This window comes from Micrasema longulum, unplaced genomic scaffold, assembly GCF_059751315.1.
Source record: "Micrasema longulum isolate JH-2025_06_02 unplaced genomic scaffold, ASM5975131v1 h1tg001825l, whole genome shotgun sequence".
Lineage (NCBI taxonomy): Eukaryota > Metazoa > Arthropoda > Insecta > Trichoptera > Brachycentridae > Micrasema > Micrasema longulum.
In genome coordinates this window covers 225,254-249,330 of record NW_028278999.1, presented here as the reverse complement: position 1 = coordinate 249,330, position 24,077 = coordinate 225,254, and the positions used below count along the sequence as shown (strand labels likewise).

Below are 24,077 nucleotides of genomic sequence, written 5' to 3'. Positions count from 1 at the left end.
TTAAATCACGCCTGAATCTGAATCTCTCCTCTTTTCATTTCTCTTTATTTATTTTTCCCATTGAGGGCTAGTATCGATACTAATATATTTTTTACACATATATTGCTAGTTCTATTCTTGTATATATTTTGTTTTATTATTTGACTTTTTCACGCATACGCATACGCTTTGAAACTAAGATTATTTAAATTACACATTATATTACATAAGTTGGTTTTGATTTATTTTTTAATTGGCGCATATACGAATATGCATGCACAAAAATTTAAATAAATAAATGAAAAACGAAAAATGAAAATCATCTTATCCACAATATTTTATATTAGATAATATCGTTTAATAAGTTTTACATCTGTAACAATAATCAAAACACACAATAAAAATTGCAGTACAAAGTTTAAATGGACTCTAAATATTTATTTTCACTTAAAATTTATTTTTGATTTTGATTTGATTTTACACAAAATACGTCATTTAAAGACCCCTGCTAGAAGACGTAAAAGTAAACCGGGTTCTAAAATAATTATTATGCTACCAAGTTGCTCGGATCTCCGAATGATTCTCTATAAGCGTTCTCCAATTGGAATAAAAAAAACTGGGTTGAAGTTTTCAGAGATCGTATTTCACTAAAAGAGGGAAAAAAACAAAAAATATTCTTCCTGATATTAAACGTTTTTTCTTGTTTATTTTACGCAATCCGATTTATTTTTGTTTTGTTTTAAACATCAAGCATACACACTTAACAGATGAAAAAAGACTCATAAATGTATAAAAAGGCAAATTACTTGTTTGTAAAAAAAATATATTTCCATTAGGTAAAGTAAGCTTTTAATTTAAAATATAAATTCAATACAATTAACATGATTTACGTTATTTTTTCTAGCTATAAGTATTATTTATTTAAGAATAAAGTATGATTTAAAAATGACCTCTTGTTTCTAGATTTTTGTCGTAATATTATATTAAATATGTCGAACTTGAAAACACGTAAGATTCCAAAAATGACATTTGTATCAATATTGTTTACATAAAAATACATTTATTTTTTGTATAATATACCATTTACATATAGAGTGTGTTACATTTGATTCTTAGTCGACAGGATGGTTAAATTGATTAAGATAATCTAATAGAAAGAGATACACTTGCTTCCATGTTCGTAATATTTTAAAACAATTTATTACGAGCATAATGAAAGCAACACTTAAAACACGCTTTATATGTCTTGTTATTTTTATTCTACCAAAGACGTTTCGGTATTCGAGTATTGTTCTGTGCGGGATCAAAGTGACATACGCGACAACTAATTTAAAAAAGAAAACAATTAAGTACATGCAACAAAGACAACATTTTGCAGAGCACTAAGTAGTGACGAAATTCCCGGAAACCAGACTAATTCATCTTCCTTCGTGTTAATCTTTAATTTAATTTAAATGGGCGCCAACAGAGAGCAGACGAAGGGAATAAATGTACAAAGAGAGCCAAACAAAATGTCGGAATGTAGAAAAACGACCAAAATGGCCTCGATGAGTCTGTGTGGAGCAAAAGTTTAATTGATTTCTCGAATAAGGAGAAATTCTTTAGCAAATGGGGGATATAAAGTTCGATTGGAAAGGATTGTTGTGCACAAGTTTGAGAGCAAATGCGACAATATTCTGGGAAGAAAGCAAGAAATAAAAATGCACTGAAACTCTTCTGACCATCTCCGGAAGAAATCAAATAATATGAATCTATATTTACCATCCAAAATAATGACTTTATAATGTAAAAAGATGTTCAGTAAAATAATTAAAGAAGGATCCGTGAAACTCAAAATACACTGGCAACAAACAATTGAGAATTATAAAATTCATCTAACTTTAAAAAATAATAAGCTATCACTTAAATCTGAACCTAAGAACCTTTTTGTAAACACCTGTATCTGTAGTATGATAAATGATGTTAAATACTTTTTAATTTTTTTTTTTCAAATACGGTTATTGTTTGAGTGGGACAAAAAAGACTAATTTATTGCTATTCATAGTTAAGACAATACAAAAATTAATTTTTGCATTTAGTTACAAATAATACATTACATGTTTTAATACATGTATGGTTTTAAGAAAACACAATTGAAAAAATAAAGACATCAAGGCAAGATCTGGCCCATATTTTACAAATGAGGGGTTTATTTCCAAAGTGCACTTATTCCAGTACTTTGATGAAAGTGAGTTATGAATGCCAAAATTTTCTTAAAAACATTTTGAACCAATATTTTTGGAAAAGCAAGCGGTCTAAAAAATTACGTTGAAGTGCGTGTTAGTTACAAAACAAACTTATTCCGGATTCTGTCATTAACCATTCGGATTTATTCCAAATCGACCAACAGTAAAAGAGCATTTTGTCACGTGATACAATGGCTACCGACCGTTCTGTTTGTAATGTCACCACGAAATTACTTGTCACAATTTTGGATAATTAACTGTGTTAGAACAATTAAAATTATTGTAAATGTACTAATAACTCATCATGGATCTACACGCTACACGTGTGACAACGAACAGAGCTAGGAAAAGTAATCGCCGTCCAGAAAACTAGAAAAAAAATTGGCCAATATACGACGGTGAGTTCTCAATGTTATTGTCAATGTAGGGAAAAAAGTAATAATGCTTTTCTCAACCAAATTTTTTAAAGTATGTCTAAATGTTTATTGACAAATAATGCTGGATTTCACATCTGAAGGATTATTTTATTCCCAACAATATTTTAATTTAACGATTTTCATTTTTTTTTTTTTTTTTTTAATATTAAATTATCGTTTTTCATCGCATACGACATTGTTAGTCATTTTAATATTTTTATATTTGGATTTAATTATACGATTCCGCAAACTTGTATAGTATTTTATTCTAAATAGGTAATAAGTGAAATATTTGGTACCTAACATAAATATTTATCACAGATATTTGTGCAGGACATCGAAAGAGTTCAGCATATATTTTTGCGTTTTATCAATTTCAAACTAAATATACCAATTGGATATATAAATTATACATACATACTTAAATGATTAATTGAACATTCAAACATTATAAAACTGACACAAATTAAATGAACTACTTTTTTATTTAAAATACTGACATCAATGTTTGATTGTTAGTACCTTTAGTCAATTTTATTGGTACCTGGTAGAGTCACCCGATGAAATACATTATTCTACTGCGGGCAATCATTGACTTATTAAAGCATGAATTGCATATTCTTGCGAACCAATATGCTAGCAACATAAATCTATTTAACATGAGCCTTGAAAATTTTAAAAAGAAATGTATATGTATGTAACATATCAAATATAAATTAATATTATGTTTTATTGTATTTTGATACTGCGTACTTATCTTTTAAAAAAAAATTAAAACTGTATTTTTTTAAATCTCGTATCTTTAAATTTTCTTTTCTTTTATATATTTTTTTATCTATTATATCTGATACAACGTTTTCTTAATGTTTTTGTATTTTACAAAAAAATACTTGAGTTCTTATCATTTACTCAAATTTTTACTTTTCAGACCATTTCGTAAAAGTCGTTAATAACTTGTGCTGGAAAAATGGAAATCGAGTTGTGGTAGGGTAGGATTTGAGCCCCGGACCTTTGGCCCGTGAGTCCACAATACTACCACGGGACCGCAACCCGGTTCAATTGATTCATTAAGGTATTTTACATTATTTCTTCATATTTTTCTATACCTGCTATATTTCTAAATACGGGTAGTTTATTTTTATTTCTTCATAGTATATACAGATTATTTAAATTACATTTTGTTTACTTACTATTTTTTTTAATAAATTATATGTAAAAGTATAATGGGCGTTAAAAATGGGAAAAAATATCACATCATCATCATCATTCCATTTTCACACCTAATGGTGCATAGGGCACTGCATTGGTACACCGATCGCAATGTATCTTGATATTTTTGTTACGTGAAGGTAAGATAAGATGATCAGTCCTACGCTTCAGGTACCAGTCAATTCTAGTGTGAAAACACCCTTTTAAATTAATATTTCATGTTGACCATGTCGGGAATCTAACCCGAGACCCCTTGCATGGTAGGCGAGCGCGCTGACCACTGCACCACGAAGCCGACAAAATAATGGCAAAATATGCAGATAACTTATTAAGCAGATACTTTTATAACAAATAATTGTAAATGTCAATAAAACTCTCAATCAGCTATTTTCTCGTGACTTGCTATAAAATATTATGCTTAGGTAAATGCATTTCTATTTAGGTATATATTATATCTGTATTTTCTATTTCAGGATATGTCCGACAGCCTTTGTGAAGAGCTGACTATGAAATGTGATTGGTTCCCCTCTTCTCCCTTTTCCTATCAACCCCTGCAGTGAGTATTTACTTCGGGGAGGTAAAGGATAGGCGATTGGATCGGACTTCGGAAATAACTTCCGGAATTTATATACAAGACCGGAAGAGATTGAATGAGCTATTCGAAAAAGACGAGGGATAGACGAAAGAAATATCTCTCTCAACTTGGTACGTCAGAATTAGTATAGTTACGTTTATTCTATTTCAATAAAACATTCCAATTTAATTTTGTTTCTCAATAATATTACAACAAATGTTCCTAAATTTTTTGATAAGAAATTAATTATTTAAAAAATATAACAAACTTAAAAAAAACGTTTTTTATTTTTTTTTCAAATTTACTTCACGGGACGTATTCTGGTGGGAAGTTAAAATTTATCTTCGATATTATCTACAAAGTAAAATTAAGTTTTCTGTACAATTTTTTTTTTTCTAAACATGTTTAATTACCGGTTACCGACGAAGATACTTCGAATTTTTATACAAATATACACACTTTCGTACATAAATATCAATAGAAGTTTAAACCGTCTCAGTATGTACCTATGAAGATAGCCGTTCATAATTGCGGCCCTGGTGTCGATAAAATAAAATTTATTAGATGAATAAAAAAATAGTGACAGGGTTCCCGGTTTTATCGCTTTCACGACCGACATCGTCAGACGTCAGACTAGTGTGGTTTTTAAGAAGATTAAACTATATAGTTTATATATAGGCTTAGAAACTTAAGCATGTAAAGGGGGAGGGGAATTTCGAAAAAATAATAAGAGGTATTTTTCTAAATGTATTTTTTGGAAATACGTTATTATTTTTAGTGGGGTATTGAATATGTTGATTTATGGGTTTTGTCAAATATTATAAGATGATTTTTAATGAGACGGGATGTTAGTTAAGAATGATATTGAGATACTAAAGCTCACTTCACTATTTATAAAAATATATATATATATATATACAGTCGAACTTGGTTATTACGAGGAAGATAGGACCGATTGAATTTGCTCGTTATAAGCGTTACTCGTTATACCAGATAAAGGTTTTTTTATACAATCGCTATTGCACTCCCATGGCTCTAAAATTTCCCCTCAAAGCACTCAACCCATTAAACGACTCTTAGGTTGTCTCAGTGCTCTCTGCAAAAAACTTTATTGTGTCTGTGATATTCTTTTTAAATGCAGACAAATAAACATTCTTATTTTCCACAATGTTGACACTGTGGATGAAGATAGAAAAAACTTTATACACACTTCCACATTTTTCGCGCCAAGTTTGATTTCCGTTCGAGCCCCGTTCGAGCATGTCATTCATAAACTACAAAAGCAGCTGTAAATTGTAACAATGTGCCAAACCGGTCTTTACTCAATTCACAAAGCTTGGATTTTTTAAAAACCATGTGTGTTCATTTTTCAATATGTCGGCGAAAAATCCAATAAGTTACTTAGACACTCACATAGCTATCATAAACATAATCCGACCCCAACGCCCGGCGGTATTTATCCTTTACGTTAGCTGACCGTTTGGATTTTATTACTTAGGTTCTTATTTCGAGAATTATGTTTTTAACAATTGAAGATTTTTTGTGTAATTTTTGACAATATTTTTGTTCGGTATATCCGAGAAGTAAATAATTGTATGGAAAAAACCATGAGCTAAAATTTCAACCAATGTTTCCTCGATACATCCGAGATCTCGCTATTTCCGTGATCGTTATAACCAAGTTCGACTGTATATCACAATTGCCAAGAAAATTTACAAACTAGTTGACAAATATTTTTTTTTTGAGTAATTCGAATTAAGTTATTTATCAAGACGGTAGCATTTTAAATTTTAATTAGTTGTATCAAGTACACGATAGCCACGAAACATAAGTATGCTATAATAAATTTAGCTGAGCTTTATAAACGCTTGCAAAGCTTAACAATGGCGCTAACTGCAGTTTCGTATGGCTGCAGAAATCGTTACTCTTTTGTTCATTATAACTTTACTTTAAAGGACTACCGGCTTAGGCTAAATTGTGCACAGGGCTCTTGAATGCAGACCGATAATTAAACTGCGGCTTAAGCGAGTACCATTCCAAATATCTATGGACATAAATTATAAGTTTGTCGCTTGGCAACACTGCGCGGTTAAATTGGGCGCCAAAAGACCATCCGACGTTTAATAAGATTTTCGAAATGATTTTCAACAATTTTACACACTCTCACCTATTTAAAAATAAATTTTCTTCCCGTTAAGTGCAAATATAATTATGATATATTTCCCAATTAAAATAACACCATGAAGTAAAACGCATTTAAGCTAACAAAGCAATTTTACTTTCAAAGCACGGAAAGTCCGAACGTGCATTCATGTTATTACTGTAATACCAAAAGAACAATTTTAAATTGGTAATTTTACTGTTTTTACACGGGTAATGAGCTGTTTTGCATAATAGAAAATGCTAGAACTTTTTAATTTATATACCCGCTTCTTCCGCCATAATAATAATAGGTAATTATTGCATTATTTAACAAGTTTGAACATTCAACTAATTTAATTAAATTTTAAAAACTAGTGATGAAATTAACAAATTGCAATAGGGATAGAAAACACCTTACAAAAGGGAATATCGAAGTCTAGACATTTACCGGGCTTATGACCTGTCATTGGCTGGTTTAAGTGGCTACTTTACTGTTGAAATTGGTTAATCTTAATGACTCCCGAGGGGGTGAAATCCAGTCTTTTGTCTACAAACATTTGGACAAGCTTAAATATTGTACTGATAAAATGTAATGAATTTTTTTTTATTATTTGATCCTTATTTGTCTGATATCGTTATGTTTCATTATTTTATTTAACATTTAGCATTAGCATTGTTTAAAATGAAAATATCATGAATACTTCAAATTCTTATTTTTATTAGTAAACCTTTATTATCATTTAAAAAATATTTAAAATGAAAAATAGAACACTTAAGGTTACACTTGCCAAAAAAGGGTCTCTGGTGTTTAGCAAGTAGACAAAATAATATTAAAAAGACACAAAAATGCATAACAAATAAAAAATAATAAATAGATAAACAATAAAAAAAGCTAAAAACTGAGAAAATATAACACATTTTCAAAAGAAAAACAAAATTAATTAATATATATGAGATATTTATTCTTATGCTGAAATAGAGTCAATGTTAAATATTTCTAGTCTACAAAAACGTAGAACTAATATTGACTCCATATATATGTTCGGCATATTAAATGGTATAATCGATGTTCCATCATTACTGGGACAAGTAAAATTCAATATTCCGACTCGTAGATTGAGAAACAATGTAGTATTGTTTATCGATCGGCATAGAACAAACTATGGCCTTAATTCTCCAATGACCCGTCTTCGTCGTATTGTTAACTCAAGACAAGATCTGGACTTTTTTGGTTTAAGTTTACAACGATTTAAACGAGCACTAAATAAATAGTCCAGATCTTGTCTCGATGTCCCTTATGTTTGTCAATGCTTCTTTTCTTTTTTAAAAATGTTTTAAAATATTCTTTTATTGTAATATTTAAACCTTATAAAATGGACAATGTCCGTTAATAAATAAATATACACCGGCATATATTATCTATACATTTTATTTTCAAAACACAGCTAATGTTAATTATGTAAGGAAGCTTTTCTTTAATTTATCCTTAAATTTTTGTTTTTTATTTTATTTTAAAATAAACATCATGTTGACAAAAAAAATGTAAATAATTTAATTTGAGTAATAACTTGTAAATTTTCGTAATAATTAACATTATAATTATAAAAAAGTTAACATGGATTAGTTAAACTGATATAAGTGGATTCAGTTACTTAAACACGTTCAGTTTAGCGGTTTCAGTTAACTACAAGAGAATTAAGTAAACTAAAGTACATACAGTTAACTTAAAGAAATAAAGTAAAGTGGATTCAGTTAACATTCAGATAATTTAGTTAACAGTCATGTACGAGAAAATTTTATAAAATGCCAATAGTGGTTATAACTCCTCAACGTCAACGATCTACTTTGAGAGTCAGTGGCAGAATCTCAAAACCTCAAAAACGATTTTAAGAGTAAAAGGAGAGTGCATCCGCGGTGGAAGTCAAATGATATTTGGAATGAGGTTGAAAAGCTAGCAAAACTGAAAGCAGTGGGGAACAGAGAAACAAACCACCATCAAATCGTTGTTTTTAGAAACACCACCGAAACTAAGGCAACATTGTCAAGAGATCTGCTCGCACGAGTAAAAAACGCTTCCTGGATTCTAAAATAAACGCAGCAGAAGAGGCATCTCGCAGAAATGACTCGAGAGGCCTTACCCATGTTGCCGTTTCTTCACAATTGATCCCCACCATCCTGGAAGAGGTCAATGACGATCTTTCGACTGTATTTGGTGGAATTTAGGAACGCGGAAATGACATTGGAGAAGGCAAAAGTACTGGCCGGCGATAAAATCTTCTAAAGGCGTCTGTTTACCTAACCCAAAATCCATTTAATTGGGTGATATGAATATGGTTAACTTAAAGAGGATTCAGTTAACTAAATTTAACAAGGTTAACTCAAAGACAAGTTATAACCTCTGTATCTAGCTCCTTAAAAGCAGTCACCTTTTTAGGTATTTTTTTCTAAATTTTCTCTGCTCTCTCCAGGTAACAGTTTTGAATATGCTAATTTCTTTCAACTAACTTAGTTGATTTAGTCAACTTAAGACGCAGACGATTCAGTTTAATAAAGCACTTTTTTAAGTTAACATACCTTAGAGATGGGAAGAACAGCTTGAATGTCGTCCTTGTCTATATCCATCCGGAGCGCGATCTTCCTGGGAGTCAGGTGAGACTCCAGCTCCTCTGGTGCCAAGGTTGGTCCTCCAACTACTCTGGAGTAACGGACCGAGCAGGACAAGCGAGCGGTCCCTCGGCCTGCTGCACCAGCTGCTTCTACTGCCCAAGTCAAGGCTTCTTCATACCTAAAAATCAAATGAATATTTAACCTTTCTATTGTGACTGATTGTGGGATACAAGCGGAATAGAAAATATAGTTATATTTATGAAATAGAACCATAATCCTCGACAAGTGTTTTGAACTTGATGGTAATATTGCTGAAGAAGGAAATCGAGTGGGGATTGATTCGTTTTTTGGTGTTTTGATTGGTGCCTTTGCCTACTATGGTGAACTTCTTGCACGTAAATAATCTGAAGATAGATTCGCTGCATACTTTAAAAGCAAAAAATGATCAAGCAATGCTGTGATTGGTATAGTAATGTTCTATTCACCATTAGGTTTGGATAAGTACGGATACGCAGCAACCACCGGTAAACCCAGATTAACGTTTACGCCCAGACTACTAATAAAAAAAGGTAAACCTTTTTTCGCGACTCTTAAAATACTGATTCCAATCAGGAGCACATTCACGCCTGTTCGCACCATTAACGTCATAAATGTGGAGCTAGCTTGACAGTGGTCACTAAATAGAGTCGATTCAGAAAGCCACATACTGATTACATGAGTAGCACTCGAGAGCCTTTACCATACTAGTCTACTTTACAAAACATCAGGTTCTCTAGTCCTGGACGTCCACTGCTGGCATTTCAGATGCAAACCTGGCATGGAGTACAAGAGGGTGCCAACAAATTGACAGAAGACATTTTTTTAACGCGATATTACTCGATGACATGGGATAAGAAGACACATTGATTTTTCGGGATGTATCTTTTTCTGAATACAAAAAAGGTTAAGGACGATACTAATAAAATGGAATGTGAACAATATCGATTCATTCAATTTCGTTTGAACTTTTGCCATACTATCTTTATTATATACGGTGCTTGTTTTATTTCTAAATGCAACGCCTATTCTTTTGATATAATTAACCATATTAATTATTCCAAATAAAAATCTTTTACTTACTTGGGAGGTGTTTGTTGATCTGGAACTGACTTCCTTATGGCCGTAATAGTGCCAACCTTGGGTTTAAGGTCTACGGTGATACTCCACATATCTGATGCTGTAGTGGCTCCGAGAAGACGAAGACCAGACTTCACGCGACACCTGAAACAAGTAAATATTTTGTGAATAGTCTCACTTCTTTAAAAATCAGAAAAATCAATATGACCATTTCTAAGACTTCACATGACATTAATTAACGAATAATTATAATGTTTTGATTTTTAAATAGTTGTACAAATAAAATTCGAACACCTAGTTATACCTTAACTAATTAACAATAAATATACATAAATACTTTCAAAACAAAACATTGTTATAAAATCTAGACGCTTTCCGACGACACTCGATCTACCTATATGGCTGTTTGTTTAATTATTATAGAGAAGACGGGTTAATGCATCTATTGATCAATATTTGTTTAGCAAAAAGAAAAGCATAATCGATATCCATTTAAAACATCAAAATCAAGTGTAATGGTGGACGTTTATTTTAATTCTACAAATTCGTTAATGTTCAATCCGCTTGGTGATTTAAAACAAACCTTTTGATTTATAACTTATTAAACAATTTGAGTTGGCAAAACCACTAAGAAAGCACATATTGAGAAGCAAGAGAGTAAACAATATAAGGTTATAATTTAAATAAGTTTGCAAATCAATGGTAAAGATGAAAATGATTATTACGCTATGTAATTAGAGCTGCAGTTGTTATGTTACGTTCCAAGAACAAGAGATAAACATATTCAGGTGTATTATTAGTTCTGCGGAATAGTCGTGGATGGTAGAGGAGGCTGTACGAAGACAATATTTCATATTATCTTATCCACAATCAGATCTGCTCCGTTATTCCTGTAAGCTTACCGCATACCCTTGTGAACAGCTGCGTAGGACCATATCTTGCCACAGCTAATATACACATTACGTGTATTGTATATCGTATAAACTATTCCTTACATCTCAGCCCCAGAAACGTATAGTTTATGTAACCATTTACACAATGTGTCCTGACAAAACTTCTCCTGGTTTCGTGCTGGTTCAGGGGAATTATCACAGCTACAAATTTACGTGATCATAAAATCCTAATACGAGTATCTATAATAAATAATAGGTGTTTTGAAGAACATTCCTCATGGTAAGCTTTAAAAAAAATCCTTATATTTTTTTTCCAAAAACAAAAATGAAAAAGGTGTAATCTAAAAAATTTAGTAAATCCTTCATTTCTCGGACAAGCAGTCCCTCCACAAACCCCTACCCTTCTCCTACCCAGTCGCTTCCCTTGTCCGCGTCTAGTGCGTATCACTTCGTAGGTAAAATACGCTTTTGTCGCATTGTTTTATGTCGGGGAGGGGTAGAAGTTTTTGGAGGGGATGCTAGTTCAAGAAATTAAAGATTTATTCCATTTTGAGAACAAAAAAAATAATAAAATTCGAATGACTTTTTGGAAAAAATTCAAAAGGATTTTTTTTAAAGCTTACTATTAGGAATGTTCCTCTGAAGTTTCGCGGTCTGGCCCTGAAAACCGTGTATAAAACAGTACAAAAAGTGTATGCTAGATTTTATAATGTTGTGATGTGTTGAACCGCTGAAATGAAGAATGGGCTCATTAGAAATTGCACTGCCTACAATTCTTCATTAATTATTTTTTCTATTGAGAATTGCATCCTTTGTATATTCTGTCTTTTTTCCTATTTTCTTGTTCCATCTTTTGTTTCTTATCCTTACTCATTATGACGTTATCAAGATGTATTCAGAATTGATCATTTTCCCTCAAAACGGGATATTATAAACCACTATATCACGCTTATTCTTATTCTTAGAGGTAGGGGTCAGTGCTATGCAAGCTCCTGACGTCACTGCGACCTGTGAAGATCTAAAAATAGTTTTCGTCCTCCAAGCCCAGGATACGTTTCTGATGGAAAGTTAAAATTTATCTTCAATTTTATCTACAAAGTAAAATTAAGTTTTCTGTATTAAAAAAATAAATATGTTTACAATTTTTTTTCTAATCAAAATTCATGTCCAATTACCGTTTACCGACAAAGATATTTTGAATTTTTATACAAATATACACACTTTCGTGCATAAATATCGATATTAGTTTATACCGTGTCAGTATATACTGATGAAGATAGCCGTTCATAATCGCGGCCCAGGCCAATAAAGAGCCTGGCTACTGTGTGGAAGTCGAGAGTTTACATTTTGCTTAATCTTTCCATCCAAGTCCAGATCCGTAAATCGTATGGGGCTATTAGGCAGGAAGCAAGTTTTTTAACATCCTCAGGTTTAACCGAGGATGGGGCTCCTTTTATGATGCAAAACATCACTCTCGTATATAATGTGTATGGGTGTTTCCTCATTTGCACTGCAGAACCTACATCAAGAAGTTTCGGAAAGGTTCATTCTAGCAAGGTGTTTGTTTAATCTGCTGTGCCCAATAAGGCTTTAGTGATAACTCTCACTTGATTTCGGCTGAGTTTTATTACGGCGAAGGCAAACTTTTGCGATTCGTAAACTATATCCCACTACGAGAAACATTGATGTCTTTCGAGACTAGTTAAACGTTTGGTTTTCAGATTATTGTAACCCGAGGTCATGTTTTTTATTTACCTGCCTTTTTCTTTCATTTTGTTAATATTTTTATGTCTAACTCCTAATGATTTTTGTAACTCACATGCTGTTGACAAAAATAATTACTGGCTCAGTTTTATTTTGGATTGTTGCTAGTATTTTGTAATGGTTCCGAAATAAATAAAACAAAGAAACCCATTACTGTTTGGTTATTCCTTGTTTCTTTGTATCTGTTCTTTAATTTATGTCACGTGGGTTTCAATAACATAAAATAAAATATGAAGAAAAACATTTTTTCTTTATCCAACTAAAATATGACAAGAAATAACATTAAGAAATACAATTTACACGTATCCATTATTTCTGTCATAGATTAATCTCAAAATGGCGGATTAATACGTCAGTTAACACAAAACATATTGTATTTTGTATTTAACACTTTATATACATATTCAATGTATAAGGGCGGGCAAATTGCCTTAAGGAAATTCCTTCCTACCTACCCAAACCGTTCAGTTTGAGAAAATTACAAGTACATTGACATATTCATATGCAGAATCTTTTAATTATATACAAAAATTCTAATAATCTTCCGGAAATCTTAAAACAATTTAACTCTCAATTCTATCCTAAACTCCATACAGTGGAAAATTGTGTATATTTTGGAATATAATAACTTATTTTAAGGAATCTGTTCTACAGTAAATATAAAATGTAAAAAAATATAATACATATATTTATATATCTATATATTTATATGTATATATATGTACAAATAAAAAATAATGTAAAACGAACTCCCTCTCTAAGCACGAGTTTTCACTTTATTAGAGAGGTAGAAACGTTATGATTAACTATGTATGTACAAAACATTTTAAACTTTATACTTAATTTATCACTTTTATTTTAATAAACAAAAAAATTACACCATACTATGAAGAGAAGACGGGAGAGGTTATGGGAAGGAAAGAAGAAGGAGAAAGAAATAACTCAAACATTTAGATAGTGACATTTAAATGTAAATAAAGAAGTGGCGTCTTTAACATTAGTGGATAGACTTCATAATTGAGCAGCTTTAGCATTGTAATAACGTAATGAAATAATATAGTTTAATTTTTCATGACTTGTATATATATGACGTAATAGAATTATACAATGAAAAAATAAGAAAACAATAAAAAAGTAGCATGAGATAGAAAAATAGTTTTAAACTATTTCTCGTATCTGAGGTAGAAATATAGTATATTTACAGATCAGTAGCATAGTAATCCAATTTGATTCAAATATAGAGGAACGTAATTCCATATCCATAATATAATTTGAATCTAAGAAATTGAATTTATAAGTATATAAATAGTATAAATAATAAGGCCATTTTTTTAAAACTTGGAAGAAAGATAGAATTTCGTATGAACATATTTGATTAAAACTAAAAGTAGTTTTTTTATTCTGATTCTCTGGCATATAAGATTTTAACACAGCAAAATAATAATACGGCACGAGAAAGAATAGAAAAATAAATATATAAATAATGAATACAATAAATCTATGGTTTAAAATAATTTGTTTTTGAATTTCTATGAATTGACTATGACAGTTTGTCGTTCTATGAATATATTTGACAACAATACTATTTCTGTGTGCATTGCTCCGGTTGAATTGAAAGTGATGTAATGTTGTTATATCATTATATAATAAAAACAATCTCTGAGATCTCTTTGAGATTGTGTGTCTCGTGAATATAGAACTTGCTATGCTACACTGAAAGTTCTTTAAATATTGAATAGCACAAGTAATCTGCTCAATTTTATCTAAAATACTATAACATATTATGAGACTTATAATTAGCAGATGTACATGCATCAAGATTAAAGGTAAAATATTATGACGTTCTGCATTACAATACAATAGAAAGATGGATATAATTATGTACAATGCTTTATAAGCCGGAGAATAGTTTATTTATTTATTTATTAACGGACATTGTCCATGTATACAATTTATAAGGTTTAAATATTACAATAAAAGAGTAGTTTAAAACATTTAAAGAAAAAAGAAAGAAGCATTGACAAACAAGTTAACCATAAGATGAGAATTATGAGTAAGGTTTGTAATGGTCGACATTTCTTTAATTATTTTTGTAATTTTATAAACAGAGACGCACAAAGTATATTGAGTGGAGCAATGAATCATATTACAGTGCGGAGATTTTAGCTATTACAGTAAAAAAGGAGGCAAGAAAATTAGAACGGTGAAGAGGTATTAAAGGGGTTCTCTCGTTACTAGAGCGAAGAGATAGTCCATGTTGTGATAGAGGTTGGAAGAGCTCTCTCAGAAGTGGTATTATTAAAAAAATACGTATTCATAAAACAGTATAACAGTACTATGAATCTATTATAATACGTCAAATTTTCCATAAAGACCCATAGAAATAAACTATGAATAAGCCTTTAGGAATTAAGAAAACTTGTATCTTCGTCATTCGTAAGTATGTATCTGACATGGGATAAAAGGTCGACCGTCCTCCTACTTCAGCAAGTAGTCTCCGTTTTCCCACTAATGTACCAAGTATCAAATAAATCATGGAAAAATGTGGAGGTATTATGTGAGTTTTCCTATCGTCACAACAGGAACGCGACGGTTTGTGGGCCGTGAAGGACAAATTACCCGCGAACACTGAACGTGAAGTACATCTTGTATGATGAATGGATCGCTCCTCTCACAAATTACATTACCGACCTCGAAAATATTCTGAAAATTTCTGAAGAATTTGTAATCTTCAAATAACTTTCGAAAATAACTTAATGAAGTCACTGAAATTAAATATTTAGGTGTAATGTTGGATTCAAAACTTAAGTTTCACCAAAACGCTAAGATGGTAATAATTAAAATTGCAAAAAAAATATGAATTTTGGGAAGGATCAGAAGATTTTTTTAATTTTTTTTTTATTATATTGAAAACATATTATACATAATTATATACAATATTCCCAAGGAGTTTTTTAAAAAAAAACTCATTTAGGGACATACAGATAATAATTTTTTTAGAGACGTTTTTAAATTTTAAACTGTAATATTATTTAACAAAAGCAGAAAAATTAAAATTATGATATACTACAAATTAAAAAGGGTATGAAAAATACTTGAAAATAACAGAATAAACAGAATACTAGGCATGGAAATAAATTCAACATAATGTTTACATTATGCAATCTGGGAAAGAAAATTGAAAAAGTTTAAAAATTACATGGATGTATATATACATACTGAACTAGTACAAAATAAAATCTTTTTTTTTTAATTAACAAAATATGCGCACACCCAATACAGGTTAATTTTTTTTATCAAAAACGTTGAAAAAATTGAAATTATGTATACAAGCCAAAAAAAGTATATAAAAAGAAAAAAACACAAATAACATTTAAATAGTATTAAAAATTACATATACAAGCAAAAACGGTGAAATATTAAAAGGTATATGTTCAAGATGCGCATTCACTAACATTATTTATTCAAAGTACTTCTGGAAAAAATAATTCTTCAATTCGCACGTCCTGTTTCTATATTTTGAAATAGGTACTTTAAATTTTTGTGGCAATTTATTAAATTCCTTGAAACCTATGTATTGTAAAGGACTCTTGCAAAACTATTTACAAAGCAATTATTGAACCACACGTTAACCACTGTAGTAGCATTTTATTTTTATCAAACAAAGAAAACATAGATAAACTAACTGTATTACAAAATAAAGCTTTCAGAATCATTTAGAAAAAAAACAGATACACGAGGGTAAAGTCGATGGTAAATGAAATGAAATTATTAACATATAAACAAAGAATATTTTACAATACAATGATATTTGTTCATAAAATTATAAACTCTAATAAAAAAACAGAATTTTGGAAAAAAATTGATCGGAACCAGCATGAACACGATCACAATACTAGAGAAAAGAACAAAATTAGACTTCCATTTAGGAAAATGGCAAAGTCACAAAATTCAATTTTATTTAAAGCAATTAAAAAGTATTACGAAATGGAAAAAAATATTTACGAAGAAAAAAACATATCAAAATTTAAAATAATGGTCAAGACATATGTGATAAACAATTTATAAGTTAAATATATTTGCAATGTTATTATTAGAACACACATAACAATATGTATGATATGTGTGCCCTACTTTAAGATTTGAATAAAATAAAATAAAATCGCATTTGATTATGAAATCACACGGTGATTAAACATAAAAAGTAACAAGATATTTTTTAACGATAAAAATAAATCTCAACAATATTTTGAGTTTGTCCAAATTTTCGTAGACAAGGACTGGATTAAACTCCCTGGGGAGCTGTTAACATTAACATCGGGTTGTGGTCCTGTGGCTAGTGTCTCGGACTCACGGACCAAAGGTCCGTGGTTCGAATCCCACTCTACCCCAACTCGATTCCATTTTCTAATAGTGAGTTATTTACAACTCGTTGAAAATGGCCCTCAAAATGAAATATTTGGGTAAATCATAAGAACGCAAATATTTCTTTAAGAAAATAAAAATAAAACATATTACAACAGAGATGAAGAACATTTAAGAGAAGGCAATATAGAAGTCTAGGCATCTACAGGGCTTATGACCTGTCATTGGCTGGTTTAAGTGGCCAATTTACACACTGTGTAACATTTACCATTCTGCCCATATTTGAACATCTATATTCCGTCAATTCTTTCATCTGTTAATGTTTCTGAAGTTAAAAAGCTGAAACCTTTATTTCTGCGGGTGAGATTCATCTAATTGAATTATTTCACCTACATACTAGGCAACGCCTAAAAATGTTATTTTTCCAATTTCGATACTTCTTCATGGACCAGGTGGATTTATCAACAATATTTTGAGTTTGTCTAAATTTTTGTAGACAAGGACTTAATTAATAGGTTAATATTAAGGTATTACAAAAGAGGTGAAGAACTTTTTAGAAAAGGTAATACAGAAGTGAAGACATCTACAGGTCTTATGACCTGTCATTGGATGGTTTAATTGGCCACTTTACACACTGTGTAACACTCACCATTCTGCCCATATTAGGAATATAGACGTTCAAATATGGTCAGAATGGTGAGTGTTACACAGTGTGTAAAATGGCCACTTTAACCAGCTAACGACAGGTCATAAGCCCTGTAGATGCCTTGACTTCTGTATTACTTTCTCTAAAATGTTATTCATCTCTGTTGCAATACGTCAATATTAAGTGTTTTAATTATCATCGATAAATATTACAGGGCCATTTTCGTAATATACCTATAATATTTCGCTAACGCTTTACAAAGAGATCCTATAAATTTAATGAAATAAATATAATTTTAACTTTCAAACTTTGAAATTTAAATAAAATAATTTATTTTGTTATCACATGCTTTGGATTTATTCAAATGATTTTACAAGTAGGTTTTAAGTTTTTTCCGAAAAATTACTTCACTCTCACAGTTTCGCACTTCTGCTAGGAGCGCAATCCATGCCATAGGGCCTGCGACCGCAAATACGCGTTTACCGAATTTAGTGCGCTGTTTGCGTAGAGGTATACTAACTTTTCCTCTCACCGTAGATGTAGCAAATCTAAGCGTAAGACATCTGTCAGCTAGTTCATCTGGAATGGATAGTTCCCTTAGATACTCCGGAGCAGAGTTGTGGAGTGACTTATACATAAGCCAACAGCGTTTTTATTCCACCCTCTGTGGAAAACCAGTGTGATTCCCGAAGTAGTGGAGTGATATAACTGAACATAGAGATTCCAATAATAAGTCTCGCTGCGGCATTTAATACAGACTGTAGGCGAGTCATTTTATTCACTGGTAGACTTGCAAAGATACCATTATAATAATCGACTCTAGACAATACAAACGATTTTATTAATTGACGAATGACATCAACCGGCAATTTTTTGTGTATGCATTAATTTTTGTCTCAGCTGGTAGAAGTATGAACGTACTCTTCTAATTTGAGCGTCAAGAGAGAGATCAGAATTAAGCAAAACTCCCAGTAGTTTAACGGTGGGTAAAGCGGTACTCCTTACATCTGTACTTATTTGTTATGTGTGTTAATTTCAGTGATAATGACAATTTTGTAAGAATAAAATTCTAATTCCTTGTACCTCCGCACATTAGGCAAATCCTCGTCTGAAAGTCTCCAAGTAATGGTCCGGAAGTATGGAGGTATGGAGACGGGAGGGGAGAAGGAAATGGTGGGTAGGAGACTTCCGGTTGATTAAAGCGCCATCTGGCAACGGAGCCCGCTACTTAGTAGGAAGTATGGAGCACTTGAATTATTCAACGCTAGAAATGAAAACGTAAAAACAAAATGTCGCCAGTTTATTTGTTAGCTCTGTTTTTTAAACAAGCGAATGCATACTGCTTTTGCAAGTGAATGCGAATGAACATTTTATATTTTCTTCTTGGTGACATATAAAGTTTTGCCGCGACCAATATTTGTGAATTTCTGAGGGGCTCGTGTGCAAAAAATATAGAGAATACAGAGTACCTAAAACTATAACTGTATAATCCGGTATGTCGACTATCAGAAATAGTTTGTCACGAGCGGAGGGAGGGTTGCAAGGTGACGTCACGGCGCTGCGCGTGGGGGTCTAAATTTGGGGTTGTGTGGGCTCGGCGCGCACTCAACTAATTCTTCATAGGTTAGCCATTTGTGCAAATGATTTCGATGAATAAATACTATGTTTACCGTTATTTTTTTCGTTAGTGAAATATATGTTTAATGGATTGGCTATTGGATTGGAGGTTCCTGGATTGGCACCGGAAGCGTAAGACGTATCATCTTGTCTGAATGTATTAAATGATCAAGACACGCTAAATTGGAATTATTATTATGGATAACTTATATAGCGCCATTTTCGTAATAAAATACCTCAAGGGCGCTTTACATGGTGATTCTATTATTAAGTTAATTTAATTGAAGCTTTTAAATTTGTAATTTAATTAAAATAATTTATTTTGTTGTCACGTGCTACGGATTTATTCAAATGATTTAGAGAACAAGTGGGTTTTAAGTTTTTTCCGAAACATCACTTCACTTTCACAGCCTCGCACCTCTGCTGGGAGAGCATTCCATGCCATAGGGCCTGCGACCGCAAATGCGCGTTCACCAAATTTAGTGCGCTGTTTGCGTAGAGGTATAATAACTTTTCCTCTCGCCGTAGACGTAGCTGATCTAAGCGTGAGACGCCTGTCAGCTAGTTCATCTGGAATGCATAGTTCCCTTAGATATTCCGGAGCCGAGTTGTGCAGTGACTTATACATAAGCCAACAGAGTTTGTATTCGACCCTCTGTGGAAAACGTAGCCAGTGTAGTTCCCGAAGTAGTGGAGTGATATGACTGAACTTAGAGATTCCGAAAATAAGTCTCGCTGCGGCATTCAATACAGATTGTAGGCGAGTCATTTTGTTCATTGGTAGACCTGCATAGATACCATTACAATAATCGACTCTAGACACTACAAACGCATTTATTAATTGACGGGCGGCATCAACCGGCAAATTTTTGCGTATGCATTTAATTTGTCTCAGCTGGTAGAAGCATGAACTTATCGTTCTACTAATTTGAGCGTCAAGAGATAGGTCAGAATTGAGTAAAACTCCCAGTAGTTTAACGGTGGGTAAAGCGGTACTCCCTACATTGGGTAGAGCCGTATCCTGGATCAAATTCTGCCGTCTGGCTGAAGCCACCCACAGTTGTCAGGAATACCAATACAATGCTCTATGCATCACTAAGTTCGGATACAAAAACGAAGATAATAATTATTTGTAACAAGACATAAAAAAACTCGTAAAAAAATATTAGTATTAGAGCGCGAAATTCTATTTTAATGTGCTTACATACGAAATGCGAAAAACCACTAATGAAGAAGTTTGGTGCTTCGGAAAATTGGATGCAAAAAATGTTTTATTACGTGTGGTAAAAATTAAAGCATGAACTTGTACGGCGAAGTAGTTCTTCCGAATCGATCAATGATAAGAGTATTGTGATAGATTTTTGGTTTACGGAAAGCCTATTCACCAATCGGCAGAACTCACCAAGGAGATCTTGTGATGTCACAGGTGGAGTAATTTTAAAATTAAAAAACTTTAAAAAATCATTGCTCTTATAACAAGATGAGTACATTTTTTTAAATACTTAGTTTGACAGCCCATTAACAATAAAATGAAATAAAATTACTAACTTCTTTATCACGCTGAGTATGCTGTGGAAATAATATTATAATATGTTTTATTTTAGCTTAAGGCGGGAAACATAAGTGACAAAGGAATTCCTACCGCCATGTTGTGTTCGAAATTTAAACAGCACAAAATGTCCGCGGAATGTAATGGCTACTGCCAGGATACGTCGATACTTTGCCACAAAAATCACGAAACCTACATTTTTATTTTCAATTAATTCTTATTAATTTCAACGATAATTCTAGACCACACAATAATTAAACTCACTCACGTAGTGTATTAATACACGATAGACAATAAACTATTTACTTCACTTTTTTCAAGAGTGGAAACCCAATAAATTCAAATCAATAATATTTTAATTATGTTAAAATATTTTTAGACATGTACCGAATAGACTGCATAGAGTAGGTAACAAAAATTATCTGTTTCTAAATAGAATTAATAAACGCAGCACAGAAAATCAAATCTAAGGAGTAAATAAAGATTTATAGATGGATAAAGAAAGTGTGATTTTTATCATTTTTATTAATTTAGTTTACGTATTGCTTATTGCTATAATTAATTAAAAAACAAAGGGAATTGAGAATTCTTTTTTGAACAAATATTCGTGTTTTTGTGATTTTCACATAATACCTACATAGTTAATAACACACGCAATAATGAAGTCAATCCCTATGAAGTGTTTTAAAGCAATGCTTGTTTTGTAAAAATCTTTTTAGAAAAAAAATATGGCGTATTTTTATTCATTCCGCATATCGTCACATACGATATTTTAAACATCGAGCATATTTGAATTCAATGCCGCAAATATGCGAAAGAGAAAGATATTTAAAATACAACAGCCACAGACGGCTAGATGCAAAGCAATTTGAATCACCAATCGGATTCTGACTAAATAACGAACGAATATCTACTCGGGGTGACAGATTATGCATGCGCTTGGTGGTGATTGGCTTGCAAATCTGGGGTAGGTTGTTAATACTCCAAAGAGAAAATAGGTCAGCACATAATGAGTGCTAGCATAGATAATAAAGTAATAGCGTAATAAACAAAATGTAATTATTTTACTTTAAAAATATCCGTTTGTAATTCGATTGAAATTTATAAAAAATAATCACTTAACAACGTTTTGAGTATGTCCAAATGCTTGCAGACTGGCTGGATTTTCTCCCTAGGGAGTTGTTCATATTTAAATTTGTTGCAACAGAGAATAAAAACATTTTTGAGAAGGGAATATGGGATTCTAGGCATTTACAGGGCTTATGACCTGTCATTTTTATTTTATTTATTTAACACTTTATAACACTGCAACAATCACATCTCAATATATTCTAGCAATTCAGTACTGAATCTTCTACATGCGCTGGGTAATAAACATTCGGATTTAGGTGACATATTTTTATTGGAATTTCCAACTTATAAACAATTACTTGTAAAACATTTCAGTGTGGAATCAATATTTTAATTATTTATTTATTATGGATAACTTATATAGCGCCATTTTCGTAATAAAATACCTCAAGGGCGCTTTACATGGTGATTCTATTGTTAAGTTAATTTAATTGAAGCTTTTAAATTTTTAATTTAATTAAAATAATTTATTTTGTTGTCACGTGCTACGGATTTATTTAAATGATTTAGAGAACAAGTGGGTTTTAAGTTTTTTCCGAAACATCACTTCACTTTCACAGCCTCGCAATTTTCTAATTATGTTCTTTCTAAGTAAGCATTGAAAAAGTTGTTACTGTGTATACTCCACTGTAAATAATTATGTATGTATGTAATATAAAGGGTACTTGTACCGTTAATTCTTGAAAAAATAAAATAAAATAAAATATACATATACAATATATATACATATCAGGGCGGGCATATTGCCTTAAGGCAATTTCTTCCTACCTACCCAAGCATTGGCTGGTTTAGGTACTAAGTAGCCACTTTACACACTGTGTAACATTCACCAATCTGCCTGTGTTTGAATATCCACATTTCCTCAACTCTTCCATCTGTTGACTTTTGTGAAGTAAAGCCAGTCTGAAAGCTTTTGGACATACTCAAAACATTGTTGAATTAACTACCTGGTAACAGAAGAAGTATACAAAATTGGAAAATTGTTTTCAGGAGTTACCTAGTAGGTTTCAGCCGGATAAATCTCACCCGCATGATAAAGGTTTCAGCTCTTTTATTTTACAAAAGGCAATAGATGGAAGAGTTAAGGAAATGTGGATGTTCAAACATATGCAGAATGGTGAATGTTACAGTATGTAAAGTCGCTACTTAAACTAGCCAATGACAGGTCATAAGCCCTGTAAATGCCTAGACTTCCATATTCTCTTCTCAAAAATGTTTTTCCTCACTGTTGCAACAAATTTAAATAATTACTTGCACCAGTGTGTCTAAAAATTCCAGTAAATTCAAAAATTTTAATATTTATTTATAACTTTTCATCTATTTAGAAAATATTACGCTTAAATCCCATTTAGTTTGTTTTAACACAAACTAAATGGGATCTAGAATATTTTATAGGATGGATTTTATATTGGATCTATTTTCATTGGTTATAAAAAAAATGTTTTGTCCTGTTATTTGAATTTTGTGTACATTGTTTTGTCGTTATAATTTTTTAAATTAGAATAGTAGTCAATTTTGAAGTTTCACGTGACGTCGCTACGACTTAACGTTCGTTTTATTTCTTACCGAAGAAGCCCGAATAAAAATTGGCTTGAAAATAATAAATGGCTTTTTAATAAAAATAACAGGTTGTTTTCTCAAAACCAATCAGCGTTTCTCAAGTTACAGAACAAAGTGAAAACAGGTATTGTCATTTGCATTTTTTTTTGCACCACAACAGACAAGGACACCATATTATAGTGTAGATTTGTACCGCGTTGCGATTGCATTCCGTCATAATGGGATGCGTTTTAATTCGTCAGTCACAAAAATCACATAAAAGGGTAGACTGTGAAACGACACAG

General features: G+C 31.6%; 1 protein-coding gene and 1 long non-coding RNA gene across 2 annotated transcripts in view; one reads left to right on the top strand and one right to left on the bottom strand.

Moving 5' to 3' along the window:
• The window catches only part of dtn (transmembrane protein 132C dtn), a 136,880-nt gene that overhangs the window by 39,437 nt on the left and 73,366 nt on the right, over positions 1-24,077 (bottom strand). The window contains exons 5-6 of the mRNA XM_088238057.1: positions 10,272-10,412; positions 9,120-9,330 (exon numbers count right to left, since the gene is read on the bottom strand). Of these exons, the coding sequence (XP_088094183.1) occupies positions 9,120-9,330; positions 10,272-10,412 (352 nt within the window). The remainder of the gene's footprint in view (positions 1-9,119; positions 9,331-10,271; positions 10,413-24,077) is intronic.
• Positions 2,411-4,529, top strand: LOC148273849 (uncharacterized). The gene is made up of 3 exons (XR_015824447.1): positions 2,411-2,602; positions 3,549-3,692; positions 4,303-4,529. It is a non-coding gene; the product is annotated as an uncharacterized LOC148273849 (long non-coding RNA).